This window comes from Pteropus medius, unplaced genomic scaffold (assembly GCF_902729225.1).
Source record: "Pteropus medius unplaced genomic scaffold, Ma_sr-lr_union100, whole genome shotgun sequence".
NCBI lineage: Eukaryota > Metazoa > Chordata > Mammalia > Chiroptera > Pteropodidae > Pteropus > Pteropus medius.
The window spans coordinates 38,126,085-38,142,112 of NW_024340849.1; the positions used below are offsets into that span (position 1 = coordinate 38,126,085).

Genomic DNA, 16,028 nt, shown 5'->3' on the forward strand with positions numbered 1-16,028 from the left:
TCTTGGTTTTGTCATTAACAATTAAGTGGGGATTATGGAGTTTTCATAAATTGAGCAGTCTTATTAATTTCCTGTCTCTTAAATCCAAAATGTATCTCCTTTGGTTTTAGATTTGGGGTTTTTCTGAATTTAAAAGAAATGGACAGTATTAGCTGTTTTTAGGTTACACATTAGGAAGCTGTCGAAAGGTAAGGACATTTCCCCAGAATAGTGTAGTCATGCCTATTCATGTACTATGTTGTTAAGCTTTGAGGGGTTCTTGGAACCCTGAAAGTTCATCTGTGGAACCCCTAGAGGGAGTCCATGGACCTCAAGTTCAGAACATCTGTAATGGAGAAAAGATACAGTGTGAAATATGCGAAAAAAGGAAGTTGATGAATTTCTTTTTCTTCTAACCCAATTGATTAAGAATTCAGACACTTTTGTGGTGAGAGGAATAGTTGGTTTGCTCTCTGCTGATCTCTGTAGCACTTTGGAACAAATTGTACTGGGTATGATAGGGTAATAATTCATGTGACAGCCTTGGCATCTGAAGCCTAATTACAGGCGGCTCAGCAGGTTTTTCTCCACCCTAATGAAGAGGTCAAATAGATATTTTTCTCATCCAGTGGGAGGGGAGAAGTTGGGATGTATATTTAAGTTTTACTCTGCCTCATATAATAAATTGCCATTTCTAATTGTTGGGGAAAAGATGGTGTTACTAACTGGCTAGTCATAGCCATCAAAATTAAACTTGGTCTCTACCTTATTCCTTCCACCAAAATAAATTCCAGATGGACCAAAAATTGAAGTGTGAGAAGTGAAACTATTAAAGGACTAGAAGAAAATACAGGAAGAATTTTTTTAAAAATAATTTTAAATGGAAAAGGCATTTCTAAACAAGACACAAAACCCAGAAGCCACAAAGGGAAATACTGATGAATTTGACTATGTGAGAATTTTAAATTCTGTGTAGAGAATAAACATTATAACGTTTAAAAAAAAAAAAAGAAAACAAACTGGAAAAAAAATTAGTATACATAACAGCATTTCCTTAATACATAAAGAGCTCTTGTGAAAAACAGAAAAGGTCAACAACCCAAAAGGAAGATGAGTGAAGCCTTGTGAAAGTCAACAAAAGAAGAACTACAAATAACTTTTAATTACGTAGGAAAAATGCTCAACCTCACTTCTAATTAGTGAAATGCATCTCACGTCAATCTTTCTGCCTAACAGATTGGCAGAGATCTAAAAGTTTGATAAAGCCCAGTGTGGGTGAAAATATGGGAAAACTGCTGTGTTGATGGAAGGGTAAATTGCTAACTAGAACATAAGCTCCAAGAAGGCAGAAGTTTTTCTTTTGTTCACTGATGTATCCATAGTACCTAAAATCCTCACACAGAAGTAGGTCTCAGTAAAAGTTTTGCTGAGTAAATAAAGGAATGAAAAATAGGATGGCCTCTTTGGAGGGCAATTTGGGAGAATCTATCGAAATTAAAAATGTACATACTTTTTGATTCAGTGATTGTATTGTAAGAATTGATTCTACAGATACGTATTTTACACATTAAAAACATTAGGTTATTCTTTATAGTATTTTGTTTACAATTTAAAAAATTGCAAAAATATCCATCAATGGGATATTCGTTAAATTATACTAGAAAGTATAAAGCAGAAAAAAAGAATAAAGAAGTTCTTTACGTACTAAAATGGAGCAGTCTCAAGATATAAATTTAAAAGCATAATGTGCAGAATAGTACATTACTATTTGTATAAATAGAAAGAGGGCGAAAATATATGTGTTTGCTTGTGCATGTGGAGTATCTCTGGAAAATCACAGGATGAGGAGGGGAAGGAAAGCTAAGAATAGAAAAGGGGACTAAGGAAGGGGAGGGACTTTGAACACCTTTCTGCTTTGTTTCAGATTTTACCATGCACGTGTTACGTAATGAAAACAGTACTCTTCCTGAATGATAATTTGTGCCTACTTCAGATAGAGCATCCTTTTTATGCGTTAACTAAACTACATAGATACTATTTAAGTGAACTTTTTTGTTGTTTTCATAGCACGGAGATATATAGTCTGTAGCCCTAGTGAGAAATCAGAGCCCTAGCTATCTTGTGATTGTCCCCTTGTTTTTATCTAATTTCCTGCATGCTTATAATCGTTGACATCATATTTTTCTTTCCAGATCAAAACTACAGTAATGCCACAGCCCTTGTGATTACCTTTCTTGTCAATAATTATTATAATAATACCGAGAAGCTCCAGAGGGCCCAGGCCTGGGAACGAGAGTGAGTTGCTCACAGGGTCTCAACAACCTGTCTTTATTTTGTGGGAAACTGGACACTAGCAGAGAGTGCTTAAACTTCATTACACACAGCTAAATTGACCAACACAGATCAAAGTTATGGCTTTTTCACTCGGTACTAGTGGTGCTAAGAAAAAAATCTGTAAATTCACTTGTAAACATTGAACAGATATCCCTACACAAGAATACAAAAGCATATACGCAGAAGTATTCCTTGCATCATTTTCTAACAGTAAAAACCGGAAGCCAGATGAATGTGCATTAGTAAAGGATAAGTACAGTGGAAAATTGCACAGTCATTTAAAGATAGATAAATAAATGGTTCAAGATGTAAATAAAAACTGCAGTCTGCATGGTGTAGTAAATATATGCTATACATGCTGTCCATGCCTAGAAAAAATATCAAGCAAATGATCCAGGAAATTATTAACTGTTTGCAACCTCTAGAGAATGGGGAGAGGACAGGGACCTTTGACTTTTTACTTTATAATGTATTTGCAGTACATTTAAAAAAAAAAAAAAAGCTTTATCAAGATATAAATCATATACCATACATGTCACTTAAAGCGCACAATTCAGTAGCTTTTAGTGTATTCGCAGATGTGTGCACCCATCCTCAGTTTTACAACATTTTCTTTACCTCAGAAAGCAACCCCATATCCTTTAGCTATCACCCCCCTATCCTCTCGTCTTCCCACCTCCCGTCCCCACACAACCACTAATCTGTTTTCAGTCTCCATACATTTTCTGGACTTTTTTTTTATATGAATGGAATCATACCTGTGGACGTTCGTGTCTGGCATCTTTCTCTTAGCATAACGTTCTCAGCGTTCATCCAAGTTGTGGCATTTCTCAGTCCTTCATTCCTCTTTATGGCTGAGTAATGTTCCATGCAGTGGATATACCACATTTTGTTTATCCATCAGTTCATGCACATTTGGGTTGTTTCTACCTTTTGACTGTTATAAATAATGCTGCTATAGACATTCATATACAAGTTTTTGTGTGAACTTACGTGATTTATTTATCTTGGGATGAGAATGGCTGGGTAGTATGGTAGCTTTTTGAGGAGCTGCCAGATTGTTTTCCAAAGCCAGCTGCACCACTTTACATTCCCACCAGCAGTGTATGAAGGTTTCAAATTCTCTCCATCTTTTCCAACACTTGTTGTTATCTGACTTTTTGATTCTACTTATCCTTGCAGGTGTAAAGTGGTATCTCATTGCAGTTTTGATATGCATTTCCCTGATGGCTAATGATTTCAAGCATCTCTTCTTGTGCTAATTGGCCATTTGTGTAACTTCCTCAGAGAAATGTTCGTTCATATCCTTTAACCTATATTTAAGTGGCTTATTTTTATTTTGATTATTGAAGTATAAGAATTCTTATATATTCTACAAGTCTCTCATATGATTTCCAAGTATTTTCTCCCATTCTTTAGTTTTGTTGTTGTTGTTTTGTTTACTTTTTTGGTAGTGTCCTCCGAAACAGAAAAGTTTTTAATTTTGACGATGTCCAGTTTATTTTTCGTTGCTCTTACTTTTGGTGTCATAGTTAAGAAATCATTGCCTAATCCAAAATCATGGATATTTATTCCTAATTGTTTTTCTGAGGGCTTTATTGTTTTAGCTCTTACACTTTGGTCTTTGATCCATTTGAGTTCATTTTCATACATGATGCGAGATAGAGAAACGTTCAGCATTCTTTTGCATGTGGCTATCCAGTTGTCCCAGACCATTTGTTGGAAAGATTATTCTTTACCCCATTTGATAGTCTTGAAAATTAGGCGACCACAGATATATAGTTAATTTCTGAACTCTTAGTTCTATTCCTTTGGTCTATATGTTTGTCCTTGTGCCCGTGTCACACTGTCTTGATTACTGTTGTATTGTCGTATGAAATCTGGACATGTGAATCCTTCTACTTTGTTCTTGCAAAAGGTTTTGGCTATTCTAGGCCGCTTCCAATGCCATGCGAATTTTAGAATCCACTTATCTTTCTGCAAAGATTCAGTTGGGGGTCTGATAAGGGTTGCATTGAATCTATAGATGAACTTTTAAATTTTATTCCATGAGCATATATCTTTATTATACAGTATTTATTTAGAAATCTTTTTTAATAAAAAAGAATGAGACCATGAACCAATTTTTAAATTTGTTCTAAATCTATTTAATTGGTAGAAAATTTAGCATGTCTGGAACTGTCTTAACTTCTAGTCTGCAGTGTAGAAGATCTTAATGCAAGATAAAGGTTAAGTGTGGCTTTTGTGTCATAGAAGTTGAGAAGAAGGTTCTCATTTAGCTGTCACTAAATTGTAACTAAAAATATAAAAATTTCCTTTTTAGATTTATTAATTTCGTGAAAAACTACAAGAATCCAAATCTGACCATTTCTTTCACTGCTGAACGAAGCATTGAAGATGAACTAAATCGTGAAAGTAACAGTGATATCTTCACTGTTGTAATCAGCTATGCCGTCATGTTTCTGTATATTTCCATAGCCTTGGGGCACATCAAAAGCTGTAGCAGGCTTTTGGTAAGTGATGTATGTGTGTTTACTTTGTGTGTCTGTGTGTTAGAAATGACAGTGTACAGCACGATGTCATAGTTTTGCCTCCACTTAATCTTAATACATTATGTCCAAAATTCCTCTGTGTTTTAGTTGTGTATAACATTTTCTGTTCCCTGCATCTGTTTTCTTTAGTTCCAACTTTTTGGTTTATGTTCAACTTAAATTTATTTCACATAGTCCAGTTTGTTCTCATTTGTCCATCTCATCACCTAAGAATGGAGGCTCAGAAAATACATTGCTAGGGAGATCCTAGACAGTTTTTCATATCTTCTCTCAAACTGAGAATTGTACTTTTAACTCTAGATTGGCTGTACCTGTGTAAAGAGAGAGAAATGAGGATCTTTTAGTAATAGATAGGATAGAAAACAATATCTGACGACTGTGTCTTTGTTGCATCTCTCAGGTAGATTCTAAAATCTCCCTTGGCATCACGGGTATCTTCATCGTGTTGAGCTCGGTGGCGTGCTCGCTTGGGCATCTTCAGCTACATCGGGATCCCCCTCACCCTCATTGTGATTGAAGTCATCCCGTTCCTGGTGCTGGCCATTGGGGTGGACAACATCTTCATTCTGGTCCAGACCTACCAGGTACATTTTCACAGTCTCACAGAGCTTGGCGGCGGACCGAGTACCATGTTCCATTAATGTTGTTTGGCTCCATGTGGAGTATTTGTGAGTGTGGGCAATGAGGATGCTTCGTTTCTTTTCCTGTGTGTTGCTTATTAGTGTCCATCACTTGTTCTGTACATTTTGGAACCAAGAAGTTCACCCTCTTTTTGGTTGATGGAATAGATATAAAGTGAGAATTTGGTTTTAAACGTGTGCAACATATGTGCAAAAAGGGCTAACACGCTTGTGGAAAATATTTCTTCACATAGTTTAGAAGATTGAAAGATTTGTCAAAGGTGTCACTAAAAAGACAAAAGGTCAACACAGGACCTGCTGGTGCAGAAGATGGTCTCCATCAGTTACTCTCACATGGTCCCCTTACCTGCGTGGAGACTCAGTGGCATGTCACTGCCACCTGCAGCCTGCCACCTGCAGCCTGCATTCTATGTGTTTTCCTGATAATAGGATCCAGTCTTTCCTTGAGCCTCTAATCTATTACCTAGCTCAGAAGTCAGAAATACTCAGAATAAATTAACATGAGAAGTTGTGGGTCCCCCACCAGAGTTTACATACAATAAGTAGATGCCCCTAATCATTTTTCTTTACCATTGAGTTAACACAAGGCAGCAAAGAAGCGAGGAGGTGGCATTGTTATTGAGAAATTTTAATGTCGCATGTTTAATTTTTTTTTTTTTTTTTTAAGAGAGATGAACGTCTTCAAGGGGAAACCCTGGACCAGCAGCTGGGCAGGATCCTTGGAGAAGTGGCTCCTAGTATGCTCCTGTCATCCTTTTCAGAGACAGTAGCATTTTTCTTAGGTAATTGCTCTTCGAATTCTACCAATCCTATAGGTTGCTAAGTCTGGGAATAGAAGGAACCTGGGTATTTGAATATACCCCTCATGTTATTCCTTTTCTTAACTTTATTCTGTAATTGGAAAGTATCAGAGTGAACCAAAAGAAAAATTGGTGACAGTATCTTGGGTGTCATTGAGGCATTTAGCAAATGTCTTCTTTCTCACATTGTTTGGGGATAGTGTTGATGTTTGGGGTCCAGATACCTAGGACTCCTTTGCCATTTCCCCTCTTTGGCACCATGGCAAATATTTATATTTGAAAATAGCATTCTTGCACAGCCACAGAATCCACAACACAAACATTAGCTTGCAAGATGTTTTCCATTGTTCTCATAGGCATTCTTCCTCCTCTGTACACTCATGGGGAAGCAGCCTCAGGTTCTTGGATCTTATCTCAATATAAGGAGCCAGAATAAGCTGGAACAAAAACCAACACATGTATTTCTTTTATATGGATAAATCAACTAGCCTTACTCGAGGGGCTGTCTCTGTCCCCATCTCTGGCATGCAGTAAGAGAAAACTGACTACATCCTCTGAAGAAGAGAACTGTCCAGTGAAGACAGTATTGTGGGTCATAAACCTCCTATGTGGGCCACCAGGTCATCTCACACAGCCGTTGTAGGGATATCATAGGTGGCTGCCTTTCAGTACAGACACACTGTTAGCATAGTATTCTTCATTTCCACAAAGCAATGCTCTTTGAAACCTGTGGCCCTTATGGTTCCTTTTAATGGGTACAGGTGCAAAAAAAAGGTTCTTTCTTCATTTTACCTCTATTGTAAGAAAACCATTGTGTGTTGAAAATAGCAGCTAACACTGTGCATCAACAGTGGAATGACTTTGGGAGAACAGTAGGAATGTCAGGGATTGTGGCACCCAGCATGCACAGGTCCTGTCTGAAAGAAGCAGTTAGTTATGTGTCGCTGGCCCCGTGCCACTAGGTCCTTTTACTTTTTCTCAAGCAACACTGCGAATCTAGATTTTTGTGTAAAATCTCATTGTTAAATATTGGCTCCTTATTTAAAAAAAAAAAAATATATATATATATTTAAATATATATATATATATATATATTTAAATCTTAAAATGGTTTGATAGAGTGTGGGCCAAACAATGCATCTGGCCCATAGCCACCAGTTTTCAGTTTCTGTGTCTTTACCCTGTGCTTTTGACTTGGAGCACCTTCATTTGATTGTAACTAAACTGGGAGACTGATGGCATTGCTATGATAGCAAATGGAAAATACTGTCTGTCCCTCTCTCAGAGTGAAGCACAGAAGGTACTATAAGAAATGGTCTATATTAATGGTTCTCAAATTTTAATGTGCATAGTTTTTTCAGGAGAGCCTGTTTAAATACATGAGAATTGAGTTTGAATTCCTACTGTCTTGATTAAGTAGGATGGGGCCGGGGCCCAGGAACCTACATTTTTAACTCCCCAAGTAGTTCTAATGCTGAAACCATTTTGAAAAACACTGGGATTATAGACCCTTCTCCAGTTCTGTTGTGACATCCACAGACTTTTGCAGCATACCTTTGATGGGGAGAGTGGGTGGGGGACTTCTCATGGGTTTGGCCTGTTCTGGCTCCTTGTACTTATATGTACAGATGAATCTAAGACTCGTATAAATGGAAGTGATACGAGTCTACTATAAATGGAAGTGATGTGGCAGCTTTTCTCTCCCTGCAGGAGCATTGTCAATGATGCCAGCCGTTTACACTTTCTCTCTGTTTGCGGGAATGGCAGTCCTCATTGACTTCCTTCTTCAGATTACCTGTTTTGTGAGTCTCTTGGGGTTAGACATTAAGCGTCAAGAGGTAAGTTGTTATCAGAATTACAGTCTATTTCATTTGAGTCTGGTCTAGCTGAAGCAGCTAGAAAGTGTGGCCTTTGTTTCTCTTTGTACCCTCAGAAAAACCGGCTAGACGTGCTTTGCTGTGTCAGAGGTGCGGAAGATGGAACAGGCATCCAGGCCTCAGAGAGCTGCTTGTTTCGTTTCTTCAAAAACTCCTATTCTCCACTTCTGCTTAAGGACTGGATGCGACCAATTGTGGTATGAACTAATCTGTGGTTTTGCATGTTTTTCTCCCAAAAACAGATTTGTCATAAGCCTTCTAAGAATAAGATAACTTGGGGAGGAGATTCTGACATCTGTTACGCACATATACAAAAACATAAAAGCAAATAACGTACAAATACATAAAATATTTTTCTAGCTAGCTTGTAGCATATAAGTAAGAGTTTTTGAGTTTTTATTTGGAAATAATTACAGATTCAAAGAAAGTTGCAAAGATAGCAGAGAGGACCCAGGCACCCCTCGCCCCACTTCCTCCTGTGGTCTTACATAATTGTAGTTCAGTATCAAAACCGGGAATTTGACTTTGGTAGAGTGTGTGTCTCTTTGGTCGAGAGTGCGTGACTTTGGTAGGGTGTATGTCATTTTGTCACATGTGTGGATTTGTGTAACCACCATGGCCATCAAGATCCATCACCACAACAGTCTCCCTCAGGCTGCACCTCTGTAGCGTTACCCACTGCCTTCCCCTCCCTATACCACCAATTTTCCCTGGTCCTCAGCAACCACGCAAGAGCTTTTTATAGCATGTATACTGGATGGAGCCAACAGTGATCACCTATCACTTCTCTACTAAAAGAACAAATATTAGTTTCTAATAATAGTAAAAGTAATAGCAGTACATAATATTTATTGAACACTCGATATCAGGTATTGTGCTAAATATTGGGTACTATGCTAAAATCTAGGTTATCCTTAGAGTTTTCTCATTTAGTCCACAAAACTATCAGATGTTATAAGCCTTATTTTTCTGTTTTATTGATGAGGAAATAGAAACAAAGAAAAGTTAAGTGAATTTCCCAGGGTCATTCAGCTCATAAGGGAAGGAACCAAGATTTGAACCTAGGTCGTTTGACTCTAGACGCTGTGATCTCAGCCACTACCCTGTACTCCTTGTTTTCTTAGCATGTCATTTAAACTTCCTTTTCAGTTTAGAAAAGTCCTGTTTTATGTGTGTGTTTAAGATTTTATTTATGTTCTTTAGCTCATTATATCTCTAAGCAGTTGCTGTCTTATAACTCACTTTTCATTCCAGATAGCAGTATTCATGGGTGTTCTGTCATTCAGTATTGCAGTCCTGAACAAAGTAGAAATTGGATTGGATCAATCTCTTTCAGTGCCAGATGTAAGGTGCCTTCTTTTTTATCTAATTCATTCCAGTGGTGAATACATTTTTCAAAACATGGGGGCATCTGAGTCTAGTTGCCCCTGAGATGAGCCACAGACCGCCCCCCGCTAGAGAGAGCTCTGCATATCAAGTGACCAGGCCCTGACCTCAAAGCCCTACTGACCCCGTGTTTCAGGCTAATGCCTGCTTCTAAAGGCAAGCACTCGCAGGATCTTTCATGTTATAAGAACTGCCACAAAGCTCTGCCAGTGTGACGGTGGCCTTCTGAACTCTCAGACAGCCCTCTGGGGCATAGCCACAGAATTCGAGCAGCCAGCCTTTTACCTTGTGAGGTGCCCTCCTCATAGTGGGACCAGCCAGGGGAGCACCTGGGCCCCGGGAGGGTGAGGTCGGGGGACTGGCTGTAGGGAATTCTGAATCTTGGCCGGGAACCTCCTGGTGCCCTTCTAATTCTTTGTCATCTCATCTCACGTAGACACCGTCAGCAGGTTCTCATTTTATCCCATCGTTGATCTCTCTTTCAGGACTCCTACGTGATGGATTATTTCAAGTCCCTCAGTCAGTACCTGCATGCAGGCCCACCCGTCTACTTTGTCCTGGAGGAAGGGCACAACTATACTTCTCTGGCAGGGCAGAACATGGTGTGCGGGGGCGTGGGCTGCAACAGCGACTCCCTGGTGCAGCAGATCTTCAACGCAGCCGAGCTGGAAAACTAGTCAGTGCCACCCCGTCTCCCTGCACTGCAGTGGCAGCAGCCAGGCAGGGCTCTCAGCCAGTCAGCGCCACCTGAAATTTCTCGCCGAAAACAGATTTTCCTTGAGATTTGTTTTTCAGGATGTATACTGAACCCCGCTTTACCTGAGTAAAACCTTTAAAGGACTAATTTACTACCTTATACTTTGAGGATTTTCCATGAAGTGCTAATTCAATCTGTCTTTTGACTGGTTAGCAGTATAAAGTCTAGAAAGGAAGTTAGGTTTCAAGAAAAAGGACTGAAACTAAAGACATTTTCCTTGTGGGACAAGTCAGTGATTTTTTTCTCCTCTTTAGTACCCGGATAGGCTTTGCTCCCTCATCCTGGATTGACGATTACTTTGATTGGATTAAGCCACAGTCTTCTTGCTGTAGAGTCTACAATAGCACTGACCAGTTCTGCAACGCTTCAGGTACTTTCATCTCCTTTTCCAAATCTTTCCCTTTTTTCTGAAAAATTTTAACAATATAGTTTAAAACTCATTGCATTTCACCTCAGTGTATACCTACTTATATGCCAGAGCTGGGTCTCATTCCCTTTGTTGTCATCCCTTTCCTCAGTGTGAAGAGGGCTGTGTTATCCTTGTCTCTGACAGCCCCCCATGGGGCTGCAGGCTGAACAAGGTCTGAGTCTGGGGACCCTAGTTTTCAGAGTTTTCAGGTTGCTCATCTTTTCCCAATGACACCGATTGCCTCTCTTGATCTGGCTGTTGCTTCTCATAGGTGTGTTTTCCTTTGCCCTACGGTTTTGTGAGAGTGTCGAGGTTGTCATGGAATTTTCTTGATTAAAAACCTGGAAGCCCTGGGTTCTGATGATACTAATTGAGGTTGTCCTTAAAGCAGAAAACCTGCTTCGAGGAAGAAAATTTGCACAGCCTCCCTAAGGTGAAGATGGTATCTCAGATTTATTAGACCATGAAAATCACATGCGTTGGAAGCTTTTGGATAAGGAAAAAGATTCAGGGAAATAATTCCCCTCATTATCAATATTTTTAAATGTTTTAAAGTGACACCTGGAGACCCATTTCTCTCACCTTGGCTCCTTCCCGCTTGTTTCTGCTAGTGGCTGACCCTACCTGCATCCGCTGCAGGCCTCTGACTCCCGAGGGCAAACAGAGGCCTCAGGGTGGAGACTTCATGAGATTCCTGCCCATGTTCCTTTCTGATAACCCGAATCCCAAGTGTGGCAAAGGGTAAGTGCCACTGAGCCCTTCAGGTGCATGCCCACTTTCCCTTTAATTTGCACTGGAACACTAGGAAAGAGCTGGGGTATAGAAACAGTTGTGGGAAAGATCCTCTTTACCCGCTTCCTACCCTGTCCCGATTCTTCTGTGAAAGCAAAGAAATCTCTCAAACAGCTCTATAGAAAACTTGTTATTTTCACTTGATTTCATCCTGGCTTGAGCAGTCATTTCTTACACTTTTCTGTACGTCCTGGTCCTCCTGGCTGTTTGAATGGATAGAGTCCTGTGCAGGTTACTAGTGGGGTGGAGGAGGAGGAGGAACACATGGCATTTCGGAAGGTGAGAGGAGCTGTTCGGTTGTATCCATGGGCATATGGGACAACATCTCAGCTTTGGTGATATCATCCTAGATTAAGGTTTAGATTGGTTTAGCCCCACTGTGCTTCTTGCCAGCTTGTCCATATATGAAACTATGGGCTTTCTTTCAACCAGGCAGCCAGTTACCCATGGAAACAGGATATTTGGCCCAGAATGACCAGAAGTCTGGGGTGGGGTAATTTGGAAGTTTTTATAGGAGAAAAATGAGTGTTCACGTGTATGTTAGGTAAATTCTGGACATCCCTGTTTTTCATAAGAATCCATAATTTGACCAGAGTCCCATCATATATTAGTCATAAAAATCGTGTCTGCGTTTTGAGACCTATACTAAGTACTATGAGAAGACTATCCCTAAAAATAAAATAAGAACAAATTTTGCACCTTGGTCTACTTGCAGGCTGAATGCTTTGGCCTACATAAAACAAATGCAAGTGAATTCAGCTTTTATGAAGGCAATAGCCACCACTTTCAGGCAGCCTCCTACGTGCCAGTATCATGCCAGGCACTTCCTTGACACTTTTTCACTTACTCATCACACAGCCCTGAGAGTAGGTGGTGGTACACCCATTCGCAGAAGATGACGCTGCAGCCCAAATCCAGTAACTTTGTCCAGGGTTCCGCTGCCGATACGTGGCAGGGCTGAGGCCGATCTCATGGCTGTCTCACTCCAGGACCCTTGCCCTTCTCCACCTCCTGTTACACAACATTGCTGAGCAAACTCTGTATGAAAGCACATTGGGGAGCAAGGCTGGATATAGAAACAATAGCAGCTATGCACCAAAGAAACCAAAAACAGTAAAGAAAAGCCAGCGTGGGTGAGAATAAGCTAAAACCTTCATCGTTCCCTTTTAGAGAGCCTTCTCTATCCCAGATATTTAGAGCTGGGTCTGACTTCTGAGTCCAGGGTCAGATGATTTCACTTAGCCTTGAGTGCTCAGATTCTGCAAGTTTTTGCAAGGCACGATTTTCTGACACCAACGAGTCTTCATCTCAGGGGACATGCTGCTTATGGGTCAGCAGTTAACATCCTTGGTAATGACACGAGTGTCGGAGCCACGTACTTCATGACCTACCACACCGTGCTTCAGACCTCTGCTGACTTTATTGACGCCATGAGAAAAGCTCGCCTCATCGCTGGTAACATCACCAAAACCATGAGCCAGGAAGGAAGTAACCACCATGTATTCCCATACAGGTAAGCGTGAATTGTACAAATGAGGGTGTCCTAGGGAAGGGCCCACACCCTGGGACTCCCTAGATGGATGCTGAGGCTTGGCTTTCGTTCTGCCATCTTCATCATGAGCACAAGCCAGGTATGTCCAGGGAGATGGCACCTAGTGAGGGGAGCCAGAATCTGGAGCACCTATTGAGGTCTGAGTGCTAGAAACAAAACATTTGGTCTCCGGGCTGGAGCTCACTGTGAAAGACACCCACTGTGGAATAGCACAAGGGAGGTTGCCTGGAGACCTGGCTTCACCGAGTGTAGCTGAGTGGACATCCCTGACTGCTGATTAGTTGAGACAGTGCCTTTACGGAGATTTTTCTTTTTTGATTTTTGGTTTTTTTCCTTGATAAAAAGAAATTACACATGAAATACTCAATTTGTAAAATACAGAAAAGTAGAATAAATAAATGTTTTTTTTCCTCACCCCTGTGATCTTGCATAAAGGAGTCTTGACCTGTTCTTGGCAGGGGGACAGCCTGTGGTTCTGTGGGAGAAGTTCTCAGAGCGGGTGTCCTAATTCCTGGGAAGAGCTTGTTAACGTTACAAAATTCTCAGGTCCTGCACAGACCCCACTTGGCCTGAGGTAATTCTGGGGCTAGATCAGGACTTGTTTTCCCAAAATACCATGGTATATTCTTTGTAAATGCCTATAATAAAGTAGAATAGATTGGGATTATGAACAAAAACTTTATATAAAATACACAGTTTGGATCATTTATTAGGCCCTTTGGTGTCAGTGGTCCATCAGAAGTCCAGTTGAATTACTGTAGATGAGTCTTGTAAAAAACAGGTTTTCTGCAAGTGTGTCTCTAAAAGTACTCTTACAGTTTTGCAATAGTGGCAGGATAAAAAGTAGAGCTTCTAGATAGAAGTGAGAATGGACTGTAATGAAATCTTTTCCCTTCTCTCTAGTGTGTTCTATGTCTTTTACGAACAGTACCTGACTATTATTGATGACACGATCTTTAACCTCTGCGTGTCCCTGGGAGCGATCTTTTTGGTGACTGTGGTTCTTCTGGGCTGTGAACTGTGGTCTGCAGTGATCATGTGTGTCACCATCGCCATGATCTTAGTCGACATGTTTGGCATCATGTGGCTGTGGGGCATCAGTCTGAATGCAGTTTCCTTGGTCAACTTGGTTATGGTGAGTCCTGGTCCACTCAGTTTGTCCCAAACTCCTGCCACTTATGTGAATTGTTTCTTGGGGTAAAAGACCAAGTTCAGAGGGACTGAGGACTAGGTGGAGTTGGGACTGGATGATACAACAGTGAAAACATCATTTTATGATTTAACTTGGATATTTTGCCTGAAATGTTTGTAAAAACATTTAGCCTTTCACAACAAGGTATTATTCACTTTTTATTTAGAAAAAAATGCCCCATCCCGGATGGGATTCTCTGATCAGTACCTTTTGCTACCCATACAATTGCCAGCTACTTTTAATAGTCTTGAAGATGTGAGCATTCGATAAGGTATTAATGGAAATAGAAACAGTGCATCTGTACTTCAGATATGAACACTTCTTCAGGTGGAAGGGCAGTGAGGCCCAACTAAAGAAATGGTGACAGTGACAGTGTGCTGGCTCAGTAGACAGTGGGGGTAACCTTAAGAGGTTGCAGCAGCTTTCCCAGATAAAGGCACATCCGTACAAACTGAAGCATTGGATGTTGTGTCTAAAGTGTTCCACAAGTTCCTGGTGCGTTTAAGTTGAGGTGATGGGGGCTTTACAGTACACATCAAAGGGGATTCTTAGGGCACTTCTACCACCCAGGGTGCCCTGGTAACCACAGATTCTGGAAAAGGCGGGGTGGCTGCTTATAACTTCCAACTAGGGAGGACCGACTGTAAAGGAAGCGCTGTATTTCAGAGCTGTGGCATTTCCGTGGAGTTCTGCAGCCACATAACAAGAGCATTCACTGTGAGTGCGAAGGGAAGCCGTGTGGAACGGGCAGAAGAGGCACTCTCTCACATGGGCAGTTCTGTAAGTAACTTGGGCAGAAATTTCAGTGTACAGGGCCCAGCTCCACGAGTGAGTGTTTCTCAGAAGGACCTTTAAAATTCAATAGGGAAAACAATTTGGATCTTTTACTTAGCAGCAGCTCCTATGGATAACAGGTTTTCAGGCCATTCATGAAATAGGTATATCCTAAACTCTTTAGAACTGTTCCTTTTGGTGACTCTTGCTGTAGGCGGCAGTATGGCTGAAGCAGGAAGAGAACAGAGAAGTTGGATTTAAGCGAGCCAGCTTTTTCCATTTAAAACACAGGCCAACCCTATTGCAAAAACTAGGGAGCTGCCACACTCAGCCCAGTGAGCAATCTGTGGTCATCTGGAGAGTCTCCTTGTTCAACTCTATATCCTGGTTTAGCCTATCAACCAATCACTTTACCACTAAAGAAAACAGTATTAGAGAGTAACAACTAGAACTTTTTTTTATAAAATTTTAGATACTTAAAATTCTCATCTAAGAATATATATAATCTCAGTTTAGAGACAGAATAGTGTCTATGCAGAATGCATAGCTTTTACCCTTATAAAGCTTTTGTTTCAGGCTCACAAGCAGCAAGTGAAACAGTTTTAGGTGGAACATACTGCCCCTTATCGTTAACTCTGAATGCTGAGGTTCAGTCCCTGTGAATTTTGACCTTGACTATTAAATCTCTGTATTAGGAAGTGTTCAATTATAACAAGTTGATAAAAGTGGTTTCTACTACCATCTCTCTTTTAGGTATTCAGTGGAATCACACTTACAAAGTTTGGAGGGATTGTGGTATTGGCCTTTGCCAAATCTCAAATTTTCCAGATATTTTACTTCAGGATGTATTTAGCTATGGTCTTGCTGGGAGCCAGTCATGGATTAATATTCCTCCCTGTCTTACTCAGTTATATAGGTAAGAGTTCTAATTTTTAAACATGTGGGATGACTAAAGAATTGATATCTTGAAGCATTCTTTTGAA

The 16,028-nt window shown here is 40.4% G+C and overlaps 1 protein-coding gene across 1 annotated transcript in view; it reads left to right on the forward strand.

Moving 5' to 3' along the window:
* Nucleotides 1-16,028, forward strand: part of NPC1 (NPC intracellular cholesterol transporter 1) — a 45,097-nt gene that overhangs the window by 27,935 nt on the left and 1,134 nt on the right. Inside the window, 15 exon segments of the mRNA XM_039844498.1 lie at nt 2,172-2,274; nt 4,637-4,826; nt 5,266-5,331; nt 5,333-5,449; nt 6,174-6,288; nt 8,017-8,144; nt 8,240-8,380; nt 9,438-9,527; nt 10,055-10,245; nt 10,581-10,696; nt 11,347-11,476; nt 12,840-13,040; nt 13,983-14,214; nt 14,938-15,051; nt 15,799-15,961. Of these exon segments, the coding sequence (XP_039700432.1) occupies nt 2,172-2,274; nt 4,637-4,826; nt 5,266-5,331; nt 5,333-5,449; nt 6,174-6,288; nt 8,017-8,144; nt 8,240-8,380; nt 9,438-9,527; nt 10,055-10,245; nt 10,581-10,696; nt 11,347-11,476; nt 12,840-13,040; nt 13,983-14,214; nt 14,938-15,051; nt 15,799-15,961 (2,097 nt within the window).